The 19556-nt window shown below is 42.1% G+C and overlaps 1 protein-coding gene across 4 annotated transcripts in view; it reads left to right on the plus strand.

Moving 5' to 3' along the window:
• The window catches only part of Irf2 (interferon regulatory factor 2), a 103740-nt gene that overhangs the window by 46844 nt on the left and 37340 nt on the right, over window positions 1-19556 (plus strand). For all 4 annotated transcript variants that reach the window (XM_051182402.1, XM_051182401.1, XM_051182400.1 and 1 more), the window contains 4 exons: window positions 2510-2602; window positions 16960-17059; window positions 17697-17873; window positions 18193-18239. In XM_051182402.1, the coding sequence (XP_051038359.1) occupies window positions 2516-2602; window positions 16960-17059; window positions 17697-17873; window positions 18193-18239 (411 nt within the window). In that variant the 5' untranslated portion in view covers window positions 2510-2515. The remainder of the gene's footprint in view (window positions 1-2509; window positions 2603-16959; window positions 17060-17696; window positions 17874-18192; window positions 18240-19556) is intronic.

The raw sequence follows: 19556 nt of genomic DNA on the forward strand, positions 1-19556 counted from the left end.
GGTGATCAACAGAAAGCACAGAGATATTAAAAATGTCATACTAAGTAGACTGTGGAAAGGACTCTGATTTGCAGTAGGAGAGGGGTAGCAAGAACGTAGAGTGTTGCTTTGTTTGATCTCAGTGGCTACATTCATATGAGGCATCTTGCATCTTCCCCTTTGGCACAAATCTGTAATGACCAGGCAAACACTGTAAGGATGTGTTTTTTAGTTACAAATACATTTCTAGTATGATAATTCCCATGTACAGAACTTGAAAATAATGTGCACCAGCTATACAAATAGTTATTTATGAATAAAAAATGGAAGGAAACTTACTGTGACGATTTTGCACTGGAAGCAGGGCTCCTCAGGTGTGCCCTGTCACTGAGTTTACCAGCAGTGATTCTCTTATATTGTCACCTCAACTAATGGCTCCTGTAACTGTCCCTAATTTTGCCATTCTGTCCCTACTCCATGTCTTGAGGTCGTCTTCTGAGAGAAGATTTGAGTAGGTTGTGGTCACCACTCTGCAGGGCAGAGCCTTTATGCTGGCAGCAGTGAGTGTGACTTTTCCCATGTTTCCAGAACTCCTTGCTAACTCCATACACCCACACAGGGCTCCTCATGTTTCCCATTCCCTTCTTTACCAAGTCCTGAGTCCTATAAGGATCAAGATGTCAGGGAATGTTTTACCACACCCAACTCTCAGACTCTAGTTTTCAATCCAAGCTCTTTGAATGGATGGATGATGAATGAGCCAATGAATGAATGAATGCATCAATGGGACAATCTGAGATACTTGAAAAGCAGCTGTATTGGTGACGGCTCATCATCATCACATGTCCTTTTGTAATGTTTCTAAGGTTTTCAAAGAATGGCCACCTGGAGCCTGCAGATGTTGCACAAGGTCACTGTTTCATAGCAGCCTTGCCTGGCTTCTCTTCTGTTGAACACTTAGCATGTAAAGCCAAGGCAGAACTCGGCTTTACAGGATTATTCATTTTACTAGAAGGAGTGAAGTTCAGCCTCTCGACTCACAATTTGCATGGGAAGCGAGTCTATGCACAGCTGAAAAGTTTATAGGCATAATAAGAGACGAGACAAAAGCCAGGACTAACACAGCTGCCCTAAAGCAATGTCTGCTTCTCAAGTCATCAGAGTAAGGAGTATAGGAGTTGGAGGAGGAAGGGTTGCTTCAAGCTGGACTGATCCCAGTGACTTTGCGGGAGAAGTGTAGAGCTTAGGTCTTGGAAGAACAATAAGGACTGACAAAGCCTAGGAGGGGAGGGCTTGCTGCGAGCAAGGAGCACAGTGGGCTTGAGCTTTGGCAGGGGTATAGAGAAAAGGCGGGTGGCTGCTAGGTACATAGGTGAGGCCCTTACTGATTCACACAGTGGTCCTTGTACTCTTGGCACTAGCTGGGGACAGAGCATAGGGGAGAGCTTGGCAAGACTGATCCACATTCATCTGAACACTCTTCAGCTAGTTTTGGAAGAAACGAGTTAAAGAAATGAGGGGGCTCCGGTTGGAGAGAGGATTGTAATGTCACACGAGCCGCCAAGTCTCGGAGACTGGAAGCCTGAGTCATTGCCATGTTTGATTTCAGGTGTCAGGCTGAGTGTAAAGTTACAGACATGAGCACCATGAAGATGCAGGGTGGGAAGCTGGAAGCCACTTTATTAGTGATTCCACCGTAGTTGTGTTTGGGTGGGAAAATGCAAGATGATCACAGGAGTCTGGTAGGAGCAGAGAGAGGCATTGCGTGGACTGGTGGGGGAAAGATATTCTAAACATGCAAGTGACTTTCAAAGGGAAGTTGAGCACAGGGTAAAGGCACACAGCTGAGTCAGAGCAGGAAGGCTGGTACTGAAGAAAAATGCTGGATGGAATGACCAAGAGATGACACTAGGGTCGATGCAGAAGTGAAGATGAGAACAGGGCAGAGGCTGACCAGCTCCTAGCATAAAGTAAGTTAGAAGGAATGAGTTGTCAGTAACAGACCTTTAGAGAAACCAAAGTAATCGGTGCTCTAGAGCCAGTATTGAGAGGTCAAAATATTTATGCAGCCCAGATCCTCCAAGGGATGTATTGGTTGCCATAGTTGGTCTCAGAACTATTTCCTGGCATTTCTTGGCATTTGGAAAGTAAAATAGTGGTCCTTGAATGTCTGACATGTTGATGGTTTATGTTATATGCTCAGCTTAAAGAGGAAGGGGGTGAGTAAAGTGTGGCTTGAGGCAGAGACACTATGTGGCATCTGGGCCTCCAGCTAGTTGGGTGCGTGGCATATCATGCTCATCAAAACTTTCTTCAGCTGACAGCATAGAGACTGTCAGGCCTGGTCCATTTAAAAACCCATTGAGAGAAAGAGATAGGTGAGAGCAGGTGGCAGGAGAAGTGAATATAGCTAACTCCTCCCTGGGAAGAGGAGACTAGGAAAGGGTCATGGCAGGGGTGTAGACTTTGGAGTACAGATAAGACAGTCAGTTGCAGAGATGAGCAATACTGTGTTTCTCTTCGGCCACAGGGTACCATGCCGGTGGAAAGAATGCGGATGCGCCCATGGCTGGAGGAACAGATAAATTCAAACACGATACCAGGGCTGAAGTGGCTGAACAAGGTAGGTGTGTTGGGTGTGTGTATATATGAGTGAGTGCACTCGGGAGGGAGGGAAGGAGGAAGGGAGGGAGGGAGGGGAGGGGAAGGGAAGAGAAGGGAAGGAATGGGGGTGTTTCTTGTTGAAAGCGTGCCCACTGGACCACCAAATAATGTTGTGCTCAGAATCTTATGTTCATTCATAAAGGAAACACCCAGCTAACATTGACAACAAACATGATTTTTTTCACATCATAAAGGTTTTGGTCACATTTCTCAAAGTGGGGTATATAGGCGATGAGGAGTGATGGGATCCGGGTAATGGACTCGTGAGTCACAAAAGAGGATATAAGGCTAATTGCTTTTCTAGTTTTAACCGCCATTGCTTTATCTTTTTTTGTGGTGGATAAGTATGTAAAGATACAGTGGACAGGGGAAGTGTGAGATCCCATGTGGAGCCCCACAGCCTCAGCTCCCACTGCTCAGTTCACTGAGAGGTGTAGACTTCAGGTCTGGCTAATCTACATGATGCTTTCTTCTTGCAAGTCCTTTATGGTAAACTATAAAATTTAAAATTTTTATTTATATTTATTGATGTCATCTTATCTTCTCAGACTGCCACCTCAATCTGAGTGCCAGTTGTAGCCTTTGGTTTTCAGGTGATGTTTCAAGCGCCTCTGTGATTTCTCCACTGGCCCTCACCCTCCCATCCCTTCCTTAGATCCTGGCTTTGCTGCTCCAACTGCCCTAGCACTAAACAGCACAGGGGCTCCAAGGTGGTGGTTTGGTTTTGTTTTGGTTTTGTCTGAGTGGAGGATCTTAACCTTCAATAGCTTTTTTTATTTCAGGAACTTTTGCTTTTTTTTCCTCTTTAAAAAAAAAAAAAAGTACTCTTGTGCTGGGTGTAGCATTGCTTATCTTTTATTACAGAACTTGGGAGGCAGAGGCAGGAAGGTGAGGATCTTTGTGAGTTTGAGGCCAGTCTGGTTGAAAGAGCAAGTTCTAGGCCAGCCTGGATACACAGCAAGACCCAGTCTCAGAAAACAAACACATAGGTACTGTCATTATATGAAACACTGTTTGTATGCCCACTTACCCTAAAAAGTAACTGGTAATCATTTATATTTCCCCACATACATTCTCTCTCTCTCTCTCTCTCTCTCTCTCTCTCTCTCTCTCTCTCTCTCTCTCTCTCTCTCTCACACACACACACACACACACACACACACACAAACACACACACACTTTGTTAACCACCACACTCTCAATTTAACTGCTCCTCACTATTAGGGGATGAGTCAAGCAGAGATAATGTGGACAATTTCGTTTTTTAATCCAAAATTGCACACCTACAGTCTAGAGCAGTGGTTCTCAACCTTCCTAATGCTACTACTCTTTAATACAGTTCCTCATGTTGCAGTGACCCCCAAATCATAAAATTATTTTCATTGCTACTTCATAACTATAATTTTTCTATTGTTATGAATCATAATATAAATATCTGATGTTCAGTTTATGTGACTCCTGTGAAAGGGTCATTTGTCCCCAAGGGCGTCAAGTTTCCACAGGGGTCACGATCCCACAGGTTGAGAAATACTGATTCAGAGTAGCAGCTAAGTAGAACAGTTACACCTTCTCTAAGGAGGTCCAAGGAAGGATTTTTTTCTTCTTCCACCAAGAACAATGAGAATTCTGAGCAAAAGTCCCTTTCTTCTTTTCCACTCTCTTCCCTTCATCTTTTAAACTTAAAGGCATGGTGAGTAATTTAATGGGTCAAACTTTATTTTTGCACCAGGTGTAAGAGCTTAAAGCCAGAGAGAGATTGTGGCCTGCTTTTAATGAATGAAACAGATATTGTGAAAAAACAAAAACAAAAAACAAACAAACAAACAAACAAAAAAAAACACCCTCAAAACTTCGGGTTTCATTTTTGTCTTTTCATATCCCTCTCAAATCTTATTCTTTCTTTTTACCTATTCATTTTGAATTTACTATGAGTATAATTGAATACCTGTTTGAGTCTTTTATGAAATAAGGTGAACCACAGAGAAAATAGAAATAAATAAACCATGTACTTACTTTACAAGTTCTGTTATGTACTGGAACATTTTGTGGCAAGCATTGTATTTTTTTTCCCCAAGCTTGCAATATCTATAGTCAGTTGTGGTTTAGGTATATAGTTAGTATCTTCTAAAAATACAAACAAGAACTCAGGTCGCCCTTGATTGCTCAGTGAGCAGCAGTACAAATATAGGAAAAAGGAAAGAGGATGGTGGTTCAGAGACAGTTATGGGGAGATGGAGGGGAACAGATAATTGTAATGGCAGCTGACATTTGCTAAGTATTTTGTGCTACTTTCTCTTCTAAGCAAAGCATTACATATATCAACTTACTCTGGAAAAAGGTTGTTATTTTTTTATGTTGCAGACCAGGAAACTGAGGTGCAGCGAGGTAAGAGGGACTCATTTGGATTCATGGTGTGAGATTGAAGTATGTGTTCCTCAGTTCTCAAGAAAAGCAAGTGTTCTATTTCTGCAATTTCTTTTTCTACCACCTGAGTTTTCTATTCTCACTTTTGTTTGTCCTGAACCACATCTGCATGTGGAGAACACCGGGTGCCAGTGTGCCTGTGTGTCAACTAGGCACTGGCAACCTGTAGTTAGGTGTCCTCTGCAGGAGGTTGACCAGTAGTATCTACCTCCAAAAGCTCATCTCAACCTCTAGAACTTGGGAGTGTGACTTTATTTGGAGAAGGGTTGGTTTACTGGAGTAGTTAAGGACTTCAAATTGACAGCATCTGGATTATCTGCCTGGGCTGCGCCAATTTCAAAGGCATGTGCCTTTAAAAGAGTCAGAAGAACACACACACACACACACACACACACACACACACACACACACACACACACACACACACACACACACCTCTACCTTTGTGAAGATAGAGGGTATGCAATGAAGCCATGGTCTAGGGACTTCTGGATCTATCAGAAGCTGCAAAAGGGAAAAAAGGCTCTTCTAGAAGTTTTGAGGGGGAAAAAAATGAAAGCTTGTCAACACCTTGATTTTGGATTTCTGACTTTCAGAACTGTGATAGAATGCATTTCTACTGTTTATCATCCAGGGTGTTGTCATCCCTCCCCCTTCTACACCCCCCTAACAGCCATAGAGAACAAGTGTACCCTCTAAGTATAAGTACTTCCTACTCTGTGGAGATAGCTTTTCCACCACCCACTACCTCCAGGGCTGGGGATAAAAAGGTCTTGTGCTACTGGGCAAGTACTCTGCCAGTGAGATGCATTCCCAGCCTTGTCCATATTTTTCTGCTGTAGGGCCAGAGACAATAATTTCTCATTCTATAACCGAACCCTTAGCATGCTCAGGGTCCCCTTCCCTGCTGAGATTCTTTAGTCTGTCTCTTGCCACTGCAATTCTCTTCCCCAAAGAAGAGTAAGGAAGGGTGCCTCCTTGCCATCTTATGGGCGCTCCTGCAATGACTGAATCTGAGGCCATCAGATTGAAAGGAGCATATCACTAGCTCTATCTAGCTACCTTGGCTTCTCAGGACAACAATGACACAGGAATGCCTTGGCTGCTCTGAGTCTGAAGTTCCCTATTAGGCAGGTGACCCACAACAACTAGGCTACAGCAGATGTGTGTCTGTGCACATGGACAGTATAGACCTGTGATGGGCCAGGGTATTTTCTATTCATACCTAAACTCACACGGGCATCTTTTTATAGGTGTTCTCTAACTTGGGCTTGTTGGCATTCATCTGTTACCAAGATCTTGCTGTTTTTCACTTACAAGCACTCCCAGAACCCTGTTAGTATTTTGAGTTGTTTGAGGTCTTTCCAAAACTTTGTTTCCTGTTGAAGACTGTTGGGATTCTAAGAAAAGAGATGCAGCGTCCCTAAGACTTTGTGATCCTCTTATGCCACAGTTGGTGTCTTGGTGCACTGTGTGTTGCTGTAGCAGAATGAGTTAAACTGAATGCCATGGAAATTTTCTGATTCATACTACAGGTGGATGGAACAGCACAAGTCCTGGTGAGGGCTGCTTTACAACATGGCTGACAACCTGTAAACCTGTAAACTAGGAAAAGAGACCTGGGAAAGGCCCAGCTTGCTATTAAAAACATACAAACAAACAGAAAAAAAAACTAGCAGATTCTTTAAGAAGGTAGGATACTCCTACCAGACCTGACCCACTTCCTAAAATAGCACTAACCCATTCGTGAGGGCAGAGCCTATGATCTAATATTTTCCACTGGACTTCCATCACTTAAAGGTTCCATCATTTCAACCCAACCATGCTGCAAACCAAGAAAACCTTGCAAGAGACACTCAAACCACACCCAGACCGTAGCAGTTGATACTCAGAATGCACTTACCAATGCCTGGAAGCTCTAGGTGCAAGGCATGGCTGTTCTGATGGTTACTCTATGAACAGTGCTAGACCTAATGCCTGAATAACTAGGAGGCTCTCTATATCAAGGGACTTGTGAAGCTATGAATGAAGGTGATGAGCCCAAAGTCATGTTTTCTTTTTAATACTAAGATTAATAAGCTTGGTGATATATATCTGTAACCTTCTTACTCGGTATTGCTGAACATTTGAGTCTAAATGGACTACCCTATGGAAACCCTGCCTCAAAACAAAACAAAATAAAAACAAAAAGCAAACAAATAAAAAACAACAACAATAAAAATAAGGCAACAAAATGAAAAAAGGAAGAAAAAGAGAGATCAAAGTTAGGAGTAGAGGTTGATTACTATCATGTTTATCTCCAAGGAAGAGTCTAGCCAGGTGTAGGACATCCTTAGAAAGACACAAGCAGGCTGTTAATTACACCTTAATTTGTTTCCATTTCGTACTTCTAATAGACTGAAGGAGACCTGTCATGTAACAGGGTCCAACGACAGTGGAAGAGTCCAAATGGACATCCTGGCTGCAGAAACAGGATCTGTATCACGTGTGAATGAGGCCCTGGAAGGACCATGTACTTTTTATCACAGTATTTGAAAATGACGTAGTATGGCATAGTCATGTGTCTAGAATGAATAGGAGGCCAAATTCTCTTATGCCCACATCCAGATTTCTTGCTACTTGCTTCATCTTTTCTGTGTGGGTAGGAAGAGGTGTTATCCTAAAGCCATTGGATGATGGCGTCCATATGTAAGATTTAAGATATTTTCTTACCTATCTCCTATAGCATTGTAAACTGGCCAAAGGTAATAATAATTCTTTTAGTATCACTGTCCCACTTATATTCAGATGCCTTGTGTATTCCCAAGATAACATTTAAAAATAAATTGTTTATTTTTTGAGATTATAAATATAATTATATTATGTCCTTCTTCTACACCCTTCCATGCACCCCCTTATTCTCTTTTAAATTCGTGGCCTCTTTTTCTTCAATTTTTAAAATATGTCTGTTCTTAAATACATAAATACAGCCTGCTTAGTTTGTATATTGCATGTATGTTCTCTGGATTGACCATTGGTATTGGATAACTGGTTGGTGTGCTCTTCTCAGGGAAAACCATTTCTCTCATTCTCAGTATTCTTTAGGTGCCTGTGGCTTTGTCTAGGGTTGAAGCCCCCTGAGCTTCCCCCTTCCACATCAGTGTGTCTACTGATGTCATCCTTGTTCAGGCAGCCAAGTTGGTGAGACTTCATGGGTGTAGCTTCCTGACATACCTAGGAGACACAATATCACAGTAAACTCCCTGTTCCTCTGGTCTTACAAACTTTGCTTCCCCTCTTCTGCAGTGATCCCTGAGCTTAGGTGCAGGAATTGTAGATGCAACAGTTAGGACCGAGTCCCACAAATAATACATACATACATACGATAATATTTTTTATTTAAATTTGAATCCCCCTATTTACTCCATGAGGCTTTCCATGGGGAGTCTTCAAAGTCTGTCATATCATTTGGAGCAGGGCCCAGGCCCTCCCCCATGTGTTTAGGCTGAGAGAGTATCCCTCTATGTGGAATGGGCTCCCAAAGTCCACTGGTACACTAGGGATAAATACTGATCAACTACCAGAGGCTCCATAGACTGCTCCCAACTAACACCCACATTCAGGAAGTCTGGGTCAGTCTTGTGCTGGTTTCCCAGCTATCAGACTGCGATGCATGAGCTCCCCCTTGTTCAGGTCCACAACTCTGCCTTTTGGTTGATTGTTTTCTGTAATGGTCTCTGTCTGCTACAAAGACAGTTTCCTTGATAAGAGGTGAGAACTACAGTTATCTGTGGCCATAAGACAAATATGTAGAATATAGTTGGTGATTATGCTGGTTGAGCAAAGTACAGGTTGTGGCTTCTCCTTGAAGATCCTTGATATCCAAGGTAGTTGACTGGGTTTTCAGTAGCAAGTATGATTTCCCTCTTGATGAGTGAATCATAAGTCCCAAGTCCAATTAGAGAGCCGTTGATGACCACCAATGTATGTGTGTCACTACAGAACCCTTAGGGTTAGCATGTAATGCTGGTTGTCCTTGTAGTGCATAGAGGTCAAAGCTGGGTAGGGTTGTGGCTGCTTTTTTCCTTTGGGGTGGCACCTTCTGATATCATGAGAGCTAGTCTTCAGGGAGGAAGCTTCTAGGTTATATCCAGCCAGCTCAGGGCTTCTGGATCCTTGGTCTGAAATGCGTAGTGCCCTAAACAATAGGGACTCAGTTTCCATCTTGAAGCTGGGGTGGGGTAGGGTGCAGTAGGCAACTAATGTCAAGAGCCTAGAATGTTTTGAGAATCTCCTGGACAACCTTGACCAAGAACTGAAAAGAAGGTTTCTTTTGTCTGTTGTTGGAGTTGTTTTTTAGGTGGTCAATGGCTCTTGGGGGAAGGATTGTCAGCTCAAATGGGAAAATTTCATTGAACACACACACACACACACACACACACACACACACACCACACACATTGCAGGTTTTTTTTTTTAAGTAAAATAGTTAATTGTATGGTTCCATGTGGCTTTTTTGGACTTCCTTACTGTTATTTTACCCTCCTCTATCTGTTTTATTCCTCTTCTTCACCTTCCCAATTAGAGCACCCATGTTTTTCCCATTTCCCCTTCAGACCCCTGCTATTCTTCTCTGTTGCTGCCCCACCCCCACCCCTGCAATGATCTTTCTTCTTTCCTGGTTTCTGTGGTTTCCTCCTTGTTATATACTCACACCTGAAGATTTGGAACTAAAAACCTCAAGTGAGAGAGAGAACATTTGATGTTTGTCTTTCTAGGTCTTGGTTGCTTCATTCAGTATGATTTTCTAGTTCCATCCATTTTTTTCTTTTATAGGTTGATTTCCTGAGAGAGAGAGAGAGAGAGAGAGAGAGAGAGAGAGAGAGAGAGAGAGAGAGAGAATACACACACACACACACACACACACACACACACACACACACACACACACACACACATATATATATATATCATTATCTATTCTTTGGTTAAAAGACATTGAGGTTGTTTCCATTTCCTAAGCTTGTGCATAGAGCAGTGATGAACATGTTGAACAAAGTATTCATGGAGTGAGTAGGCTGTGCCACAGAGTGGTAAAACTGGTCACGTGGTAGGTCTACTTTTAGCTTCCCAGCAATGATTTACAGAGTGGTTGGACTAGTTTGCAATCCTCCCAACAGTGAATGAAGGCTCCTCTTTTTCCGTATCCCTTCTCTAGCAGTTTTTGTCAACCGTTTGTTGATCTTTGCTATTCTTACTGGGGTGAGATTAAATCTCAAAAATTGTTTTGATTTGGGTTTCCCTAATTGCTAGGGTGATGAACATTTTTTAGGGGGATATTTCTTAGACATTTTTTTCTTCTCAAGAACTGTGTTCAGATTCATGTTCATGGTTTGAATTGGGCTTTTGTTTTGCTTTGTTTGACAATGATTCCACCCATTCTCTGGGCTTATTCTCACCCTGCTGATTATTTCTTTAGTTGTGTGGAAGGCCTTTAGTTTCATAAAGTCCCACTTGTCAACTATTGACCTTAATTCTTGGTCCACTCAAGTCCTATCCAGGGAGTCATTTCCTGTCCCCATATCATGCAAGTGCTGCCTGTGTTTTCTTATAGGAGTTTCACCTTTAGGTCTTTGATCTCTTTGGAGTTAGTTTTTGTGAAAGGTGATAAATACAGGTCTAATTTCTTTTCTTTGCATGTGGATAGTAGGTTTCCCCAGCATCATTGTTGAAGATGCTTTCTTGACTCTGTATCCTGCCACATTGCTGGATTTATCATTTCTAGATGTTTTTCAGTAGAATTTTTAGGATCTCCAAGGTATGGTATCATGTCATTTGCAAATAGAGATGGTTTGACTTCTTTCCTTATTTATATCCCTTTAATTTCCTTCTCTTGCCTTATTACTCTAGCACTTGCTAGAGCACAGTATTGCAAAGGAATCTCATTCCTTATTTCAGTGGGATTGATTTAAGCTTTTCTTCATTTATGATGACATTGTCTTGAGTTTCTCTATAGCTTTCTTATGTTCCTTTTAGTCTACTTTACCTAGAACTTTTATCATGAAGATATGTTGGATCTTGCATCTATTGAGATGATCATGTTATTATTGTCTTTAAGTCCATTTATGTGGTTCATTGCTTTTATTGACTTACATATGTTGAACCATCCTGTACTTCAGGTATAAAGTCTATGGTGCATAATCTTTTTGAAGTATGTCTGTGTTTGGTTTGCAAGTTCAGTTTTATGACTCTCAGTTCTCTTCTGACTATGAGCAGTAAGAGCCCTGCTTGCTTCCTTCCTTCCTTCCTTCCTTCCTTCCTTCCTTCCTTCCTTCCTTCCTTTCTTTCTTTCTCTCTTTCTTTCATTGGCTTGTTGGAGAATCCAGGCTAGTTCTAGATTTGTCTGTATGGGTAATTGGAGTTGGGGGGGGCATTCATTTAGGAATGAAGGAGGCATTCACTGCTGGGATCATCATTTCTCTTGTAGCTTTGTGTGATTTCCATTCTGGCTATTGATATTCACATTAGAGGTTCATTTAGACCAAGGCACTGTGGCAACTCCTCGGATCAAAGAGCTTTCTCTTTTCTTCACTTTGAAACAGGCTTGTGTTTTTAAGGCTATCTCTGTACAAGGTAAAAAGTCCAAACAGAAAGAACAAACCAGTTAGAACATCTTATCATTGTTGGAGGAAAATGAAGCAGACAGAGGGAGATGACAGAACTAGTTTCCATGGGGACCAAGGTACGTGCAGTTCCCCCTGCTCAAGAGAGCCTCAGGTGATTTTCTCAGCTCAGGCCGTTCTTCCTCAGTTGGGTAGGTCTGTTTATATGCACACATGGGAGGACTCAGGAGCAGTCTTTCTAGTCGAAGTGTGTACAAACATCACGTATGCAGGACTATGAGGGATTCTGGGCCACTGGACTCTGAAGACGCATGGGGGGGGTACACAGACATGTAGCTACACTGTTTCTGTCTATGGAAGCACAGGGATCTCTGACAAGAATGCTTGTTTCAAATCTCAGTTTTAAAATGAATCTTGATTCTGGAGCGATGGTTCAGTAGTTAAGAGAGGATACTGCTATTGGAGGGGACTCTACTTCAGTTCTCAGCATCCACATTGGGTGACTCTGAACCAGTTATAACCCCAGCTCCAGGGGGTCCTCTGTCCTCTGATTCTGCACTCACATATACATAGGCTAACACACACACACACACACACACACACACACACACAAATACAAAGTAAAATGCATGTTTAAAACAAAACTCATATTTTCCATTAAAGTATTTTTAAAGCTCGGGGATACTTTTATTTAGCAGTGTTTTTTTTATACAGTATGAAAAAAACTAGTTAAAAGTTAGGTGAAGTTTTTAAAAAGCTTACCACTTTAACTATTTTAGGGTGTACATTCAGAGACAGTAGGCACCTTCACAGTGTTCCATAGCTATCACCCCCATCTCCTTCCAAACATTTTTTTTTCACCCCGTCCAAGTAAAACACCATATTCATTAACCAGTCACTGCCCATTTCTTCCTTCCTTAGTTCTTGGCAACTGCTGAGCTGTCTTCAGCCGGTGTAGCTTTGCTATTCCTGGCCATCCCATATAAATGGAGCCGTTTGATGTTTGTTCCTTTGTGTTGGGGTTCTTTATGTCAGAACAGTCGTGTAAAATTCACCCATGTGATTGCATGTGTCAGTACTTTGTTCCTGGTATGTATAAACTAAATGGAATGATTCCAATGGAATACATGAAGCATATTCCACTGTCTATATGTGCCACACAGTTCATGGACTCACCAGCAGGTGGGCGTTCCTGCTGTTCCTGTCTTTGGGCTTTGCAAGTATGTGCACATCCATACTAACAGTTTTTGTTGAATATGTGTAATTCTTTGAGCACACATCCAGACATTAAGTGAAACTGTGATGTTGCCAGCAGGCACCTTGTGTGTTTAACTTTCTGAGGGATGGACGGAGGATTTCCCAGAGTGGCTGAGCAGTGCATGGGATTTCAGTGTCTCCCAAACCTCAGGAGTTCCAGTGTCTCCTAAACCTCACAAATGCTTTTTATCTTCTAGTTTTCTCTTATTTCCTCTCTAGCCATGCTGGTGGGGGTGAGATGCTTGTTTTAGCTTGTAATTCTTTAGCGATTCAGGTCTATTTGGGTTCTTTACCAGTGTCAGGATTATCTGTACTGGCAATTGCTAGGTTTAGTCATCTTTTTTATGATTTCATGATTTTTGTTTGATTCATGTGAGACCACATTTGTGTGTATGCAAAAAATGTATGTGTGTGTACATGCGCGTGCGCGTGCTTGTGTGTGTGTGTGTGTGTGTGTGTGCACATGCATGCAATGCTTGAATCTGTGTCTTGTAGAGAATAGAATTCAGATTGTGTTATATCTGAACTCTTTCCATCTAGAAAAAAAAAGTACAACACATTCTTCAGAGTCTGTATTTTTCTTTTTTTTTTCTTTCTTTTCTTTTTTTTTTTTTTTGTTTTTGTTTTTGTTTTTGTTTTGAGACAGCCCTGGATGTCCTGGAATTCACTTTGTAGACCAGTCTGATCTTGAACTCACAGAGATCCACCTGCCTCTGCCTCCCAACTACTGGGATTAGAGTCATGTGCCACCACCTAGTTAGAGTCTGTATTTTTAAGCAGGAAGCTTTAAATTATAGGGGTGAATTCCAGGGGAAAAAAATCTGGAATCCTTTTTAAGAATACTTTATATTTATTCTTTAACAGTTTCACACATGTAAGCAATATACTTTGATCATACCCATTCCCATGTCCCCTTCCCTCTCTTCCTGGACCTCCCCAAATATACCCTGCCCAACCTTCATATTTACTGTCTTTTTGTTTTAAGTTACCCAATGAGTTCCATTAGTAACTCCAACATGTGCATGGCTGTGGGGCTAGCTGCCAGAGCATGAGCAATGTTTTAGCAGCCACACCCCCAAAGGAAAATGGCCATCCCTTGTGGAGCAGCCATCAGTTGACAATACAGCTCCTCAGCCAGGGTGAGACTTTGGGAGCCCATCCCTCTTCTGTTCTAAATTTTGACTGGCTTGGTTTTGTGTAGGTAACTTAGCTGCTGGTAGTTCATAAATACGGTGGTCATGTCCTGTCACAGTACTCCTCCCCATTCTCCCAACATTCAAGTCTTTCTACCCCTTCTTCTGTGATGTTCCCTGGGGCTTGAGGAGATTGATATAGATCTGAACACTCAGTAGTCACTCATTCTCGGCACTTTGACTACAAGTCTGCATGGAATGCTACCCACTGCAAAAAGAAACTTCTCTAGCTATGTTGAGAACAACACTATTCTATGGTTCTAAACAAAAATACTCAGAAAGTAGTTTGACAACATTGCAACTTAGCAAGAAAGTTGCACCAGGTTCTCAACTAGGGCCTACGACTTTCACAGCCGTGGCTTCTGAATAGGTTTACAGTACAGCACAAACTCCCACCTGTGGAGCTGACCCCAAATACAATCAGAAAGTAGCTGGTTACTATCATCCATGCCACTATTTCACTGGTGGATGCATCTTGCCTGGCTGCATTGCAGCATGTGTTACAGCCTACAGAGTCCAGCGCTGGACCATTGGTGGTTTAATACTGTTGATGTGCTTTCTCCCCCAGCTTCCTGGTAGCATCTTCTACTATTTTGAAATCTAGGCAGCAGGGAAAACATTTCCATGAAACTAGTTCCTTTTTATTTGTGTTCATTTTCACAAGAGCATCATTAAGCAATCCTATTCTTTGATTTTCACACACATTAAAAAGAAAGTTAAAACCCCACTCAGCCTTCAGATTCCCCCACTTGTTGGCCCACAGGTGGGCGACACAAAGTGGACAAGGAAGAGTTTATGAAAATGCCTGTCACTTTCAGTTCTTCTTTATTAACGGACTGTTAATAACATAACAGTTTTGGAAACTCTCCATCATTTTAAAATACTGTCAGCTCAGTCTCTGTGCATGATTCTGTATAGAGGTCTCTTTGAGACTGTTGAGATTTCACTGTGTGAGGTCTGCTGGTGGAAATCCCCTACTGACCTTCCTTTTTCTTCTTCATTGTGTGAGGCAGGGAGGTATCCCTGGAACTTAGCAGTGATCAGAACTGCCCCAAAGCTTTAAACAGGCAAACAAACAAACAAAACAAAACAAAACACACCTCCCCACCATGCCCCCTAACCCCACTATCATTCCACGCAAGACAGCAGGGCAGAGAATCTGAATCTAGGGTGACAGTGTGTGGATTAATAAGGGATTTAGATATGCTGAACCAAAAGTTCCTTGGCAAAATTGAATTACTTTCTTCGGTCCTCTCATTTGTACAATGGAAAATATAAGCATCTGCTTAGCGCTTTCTCCATTGCAAGAAACAAAAGTGGGCCTCACATGGTCACGCACAGTCAGGTGTGCAGTGCACAGGCATGGTCTGAGGGTGAGCACCCACCTTTCTTTTCACCCACGAGGTCTCTCTATGAGCAGGATCTTTTTCTAGAGCATTAGTTTCTGAGCGTGGGTTGCTGGGTTTGATTTAAGCAGTTGTGAGTTGTGCTCAGGTGGTAAGGAAGATGGAGTCCAGTATGAGGTTTGTATGGAACTTTTTGCCAGAGAATGAATTTGACCTCACAGACTGGATGTCTTTGACCCGGAGCGATTAGAACAGCACACACACATAACCTCTGTGTTAGGTAAATACCCATGCAAAACTGAAGATGCTTGTTTTCTGTGGCACTGGCCTCCAACACAGTAGACCATTCTTTAGCAGCTTGTCAAGAAGAAATTATAAAACATGTACTAGAAGTTTCACCAGTGACCAGTTATCTGTGGCTGTACGAAAGGGAAGGGAAACAAATAATGGGACACATCATTGTAGCATCAATCTTCACCTTTGACCTTACAATACACTCCTGTTCTGCCAGGCTGTTCAAGATCCTGAATTCCCTCCTTCGGATATTGTCAGAATTAGGGATCCAGTGGGGCAGTGGGATATTTTTTTTAATTTAAGGTTTTTGTTTTTCCCGGATTTTGTGTGTGTGTGTGTGTGTGTGTGTGTGTGTGTGTGTGTGTGTTGTATGTGTACATGCCTATGTGTTTGCCATGTGCATGTTTGATGCTGGATATCCTCCTTAATGGCTCTCCACCTTATTTTTTGAGAGAGTGTCTCTCACTGACCTGGGACCTACTAATTGAGCAAATTAGTTGGCCAGCATGCTCCAGGAATCTTCTGGTCTCTACTTTCCCAGATCTGGGATTATAGGCTGTTCTGGGTAGATTACTGCCAACTTGATACGAGCTAAAAGTCATCTGAGAGGAGTGGATATCAATTAAGAAAATGTATTCATAGATCTGGCTATAGGGCATTTTATCAATTAGTGATTGATGGGGGAGGGCCCAGGCTATGGTAGCTGGTGCTATCCCTGGGCTGGTGGTCCTGGATTCTATTTTTAAAAAAAGAAAGAAAAGAAAACAAACAAACAAAAATGGCTGAGCAAGCAATGGGGAACAGGCCAGTAAGCAGCAACCTTCCATGGCCTCTGCATCAGCTCCTGTCTCCAGGTTCCTATCCTGTTTGAGCTTCCATCTTGACTTCCTTGATGATGAAAAATGATGTGGAAACATGAGCCAAATAAACCCTTTCCTTCCAAATTGCTTCAGTCATGTGTTTCTTCACGACAGTCGTAACCCTGGCCTAGACTCAGGCATACACCACACCTGGCTTTTTATGTGGGTGCTTGAACTTGAGTCTTCAGATTTGCCAAGTGATTTACAGTCAACCTTATTGTAGACCCTCACATGCTCAGTTTTGCTTAGTTGTGAAATTTAGCACTTCAGTAGTACATGCTGTCCTCAGTCAAACCCCATGACTTCAGTTTTTACTTACCACCACCCCCCCCCATTTCAGGAAAAGAAGATTTTCCAGATCCCCTGGATGCATGCAGCTAGACATGGGTGGGATGTGGAGAAGGATGCTCCACTCTTCAGGAACTGGGCGATCCATACAGGTAGTAGCCCTTGCCTTGCTTTTTTACGCAGTTGCTATTAGCGAATTTTGCTTATGGCTCATGAAGGCAGCTCTGAAATCCCTCGACTTGTTCCTAGGTACATCAAGGACATGTATGAGGAGTATAGACAGCATCACTCAGAAGTGATGTCCCACTCTTCCTAGAGGTTCTTAATCCTTAAAATTCCCATAGATGTGGTATTTTCATAAGTTCTTGGGGGTCAGTTACTAGGGGACCTTCAGCACTACTAACTTATAGTAATTTATATATTTATTGCAAAATTTCTGCAGGGAGCTATCTTCAGAAGTGGACTTTATTTAATATTTAGAGCTTGTTAATTCTGCTTGTTGACTTTCTAGTCTTACGTATCGTTTGATTCTTCAGTCTACCATTTTATTTTCATTTCAAACTATATGGTAGAACCGGAAAGACCACTGTGGTCCCTGTTGTCTAGAGTTTTGAAATAAAATGCCTGTGCCTTAGACATGTTCCAGCTTCCAGCAAAGCAGGATAGTTAATTATCTGAAACAAAGAGGCTTTTCATTGCCTGTCTGTCTGTCTGTCTGAACTGTTTTTAGACCTTTCCCCCTGTGTTAATGCCCACCCCCCTTTTCTTTGTTTTTGGCTATTTTGCTAGGAAAGCATCAACCAGGAGTAGATAAACCTGATCCGAAAACATGGAAAGCAAATTTTCGATGTGCCATGAATTCCTTGCCTGATATTGAAGAAGTGAAAGATAGAAGTATAAAGAAAGGAAACAATGCCTTCAGAGTGTACCGGATGTTGCCCTTATCTGAACGACCTTCTAAGAAAGGTAAAGCTGTTTACTGACTAAATAAATGATCCCTCGCTGTAGACCACGATACCCTTTAGTTTCTTCTTTTCTGCTTCTGTCATCACTTTGAATGGTAGAACACTTGTTCACTCTAGAGGTGATAATTCTATATTTACTTACTTGCCTTGGAATAATGACTTTCAAGGCACCCAAGGCAAAAAAGATACATTTGTAGTTTTGTGCTTGTATAGTTTAGGCGCAGTGGGTTTTGGAAAGAATTTAATGTAGAAAATGTGGGAAAACCCATCTTTCTCTGTCCATCATGAATTGATCTGGAACTACCTTTTTGTTGCCACAGGAAAGAAACCAAAGACAGAAAAAGAAGAGCGAGTTAAGCACATCAAGGTAATCTTTGGTTGTTTAGAAAGCCCGTGTTGTGGCCATATATTAACGATTCATATTCTGTCTCATCAGAGCAAGTAACAGGACCTTGTGGAGGCTTTGCCCTTTCTCCTCTTGCTGTTGTGTTTTATGTGCTATTTATATTTCCTCCTCTGCATGTACCCACTTTCAGACTCAAGTACACATATGCTTAGCTTACTCCAGTGTCCCAGAGAAAAAGTACAAATGGCGTAACAGATTCACAGAGCTTGACTGCCACCTCTCCTTAGTCTGTTACTCAGCTCCAACCAAGCTCCAGCGACCAACTTAGGTCTAATACAGTGAGATATGTTTTCAGGCTATGAAATATGTTTGAAAGCTATAGCTATTATTATGTACATCTATCAAGAAGTATAAACCATCTTTCTGTCTGCTCTGTCATGAACTTGGGAACACAGTAACTCAGACACTCCATTAACGTGTGTCTCAGGGGTTCTCTATGTGTGTTGGAGGGTTTCAGTCAAATACGTGGTCTGACCACCCCTACACTTCAGTTCTCTTGTTACACAGAAGGTGTAGCCCTTGTTACATAGTGAGAGAGGTGTCAAATCCCATGCCTGACCTGACTGAGAGAGCCCATCAGTTGCTAAGCAAAGGGCAGAGAGTGCAGTTAGAGACGCAGAGACCACCCTTGACGGGATGGCGGTCACTGGCTTCTGTGTGCAGAGGGAGGGACTGACTGACTGACATATAAGAGTTGAGTGGCTTGTGTGCAAGGTCCCACGGCTCCTTAGAACTGAGCTTGAACTAGATGTGGAAAATTCTGATTTATAATAAAAAAAAAAAGTAAAAAAATACAAAGGGACTTAATTTAGGTATCTCATTAGGTTTGGGAAGGGACAATATCCTGGGCTGTCATTTGGGCCTGGTCCCCATGATTCCCCTCCTCAGCAAGGTATCCTCATGGAAAATGATGTATGTAGTGTTTGCATAGAACCCCATTTACTTTAAATTACCCCTTAGTTACTTTTAGTACCTAATATTACATAAAAGTTGTTGTGTTACATCTTTAAGGGAATAATCACAAGAAAAGAAGTCTATACATGTTTACTATAGATCAGTGGTTGGTTGAATCTTATGTATAGGATTGTGATATACACATGGTTAACTGCTGTTAGATTTATTTATTTTTTAAAATGTGTATAGGCTGCCTGCCTGTATGTCTACGTACCATGTACATTCCTGGTACCTACAGAGGCCAGAGGTCCTCAGATCCCTTGGAGCTGGGCTGGGTTTATGGACAGTTGTGGGCTTCTATCTGTGCTCCAAGAACCTGGATCC

This window comes from Phodopus roborovskii, unplaced genomic scaffold, assembly GCF_943737965.1.
Source record: "Phodopus roborovskii unplaced genomic scaffold, PHOROB, whole genome shotgun sequence".
Classification (NCBI taxonomy): Eukaryota; Metazoa; Chordata; class Mammalia; order Rodentia; family Cricetidae; genus Phodopus; species Phodopus roborovskii.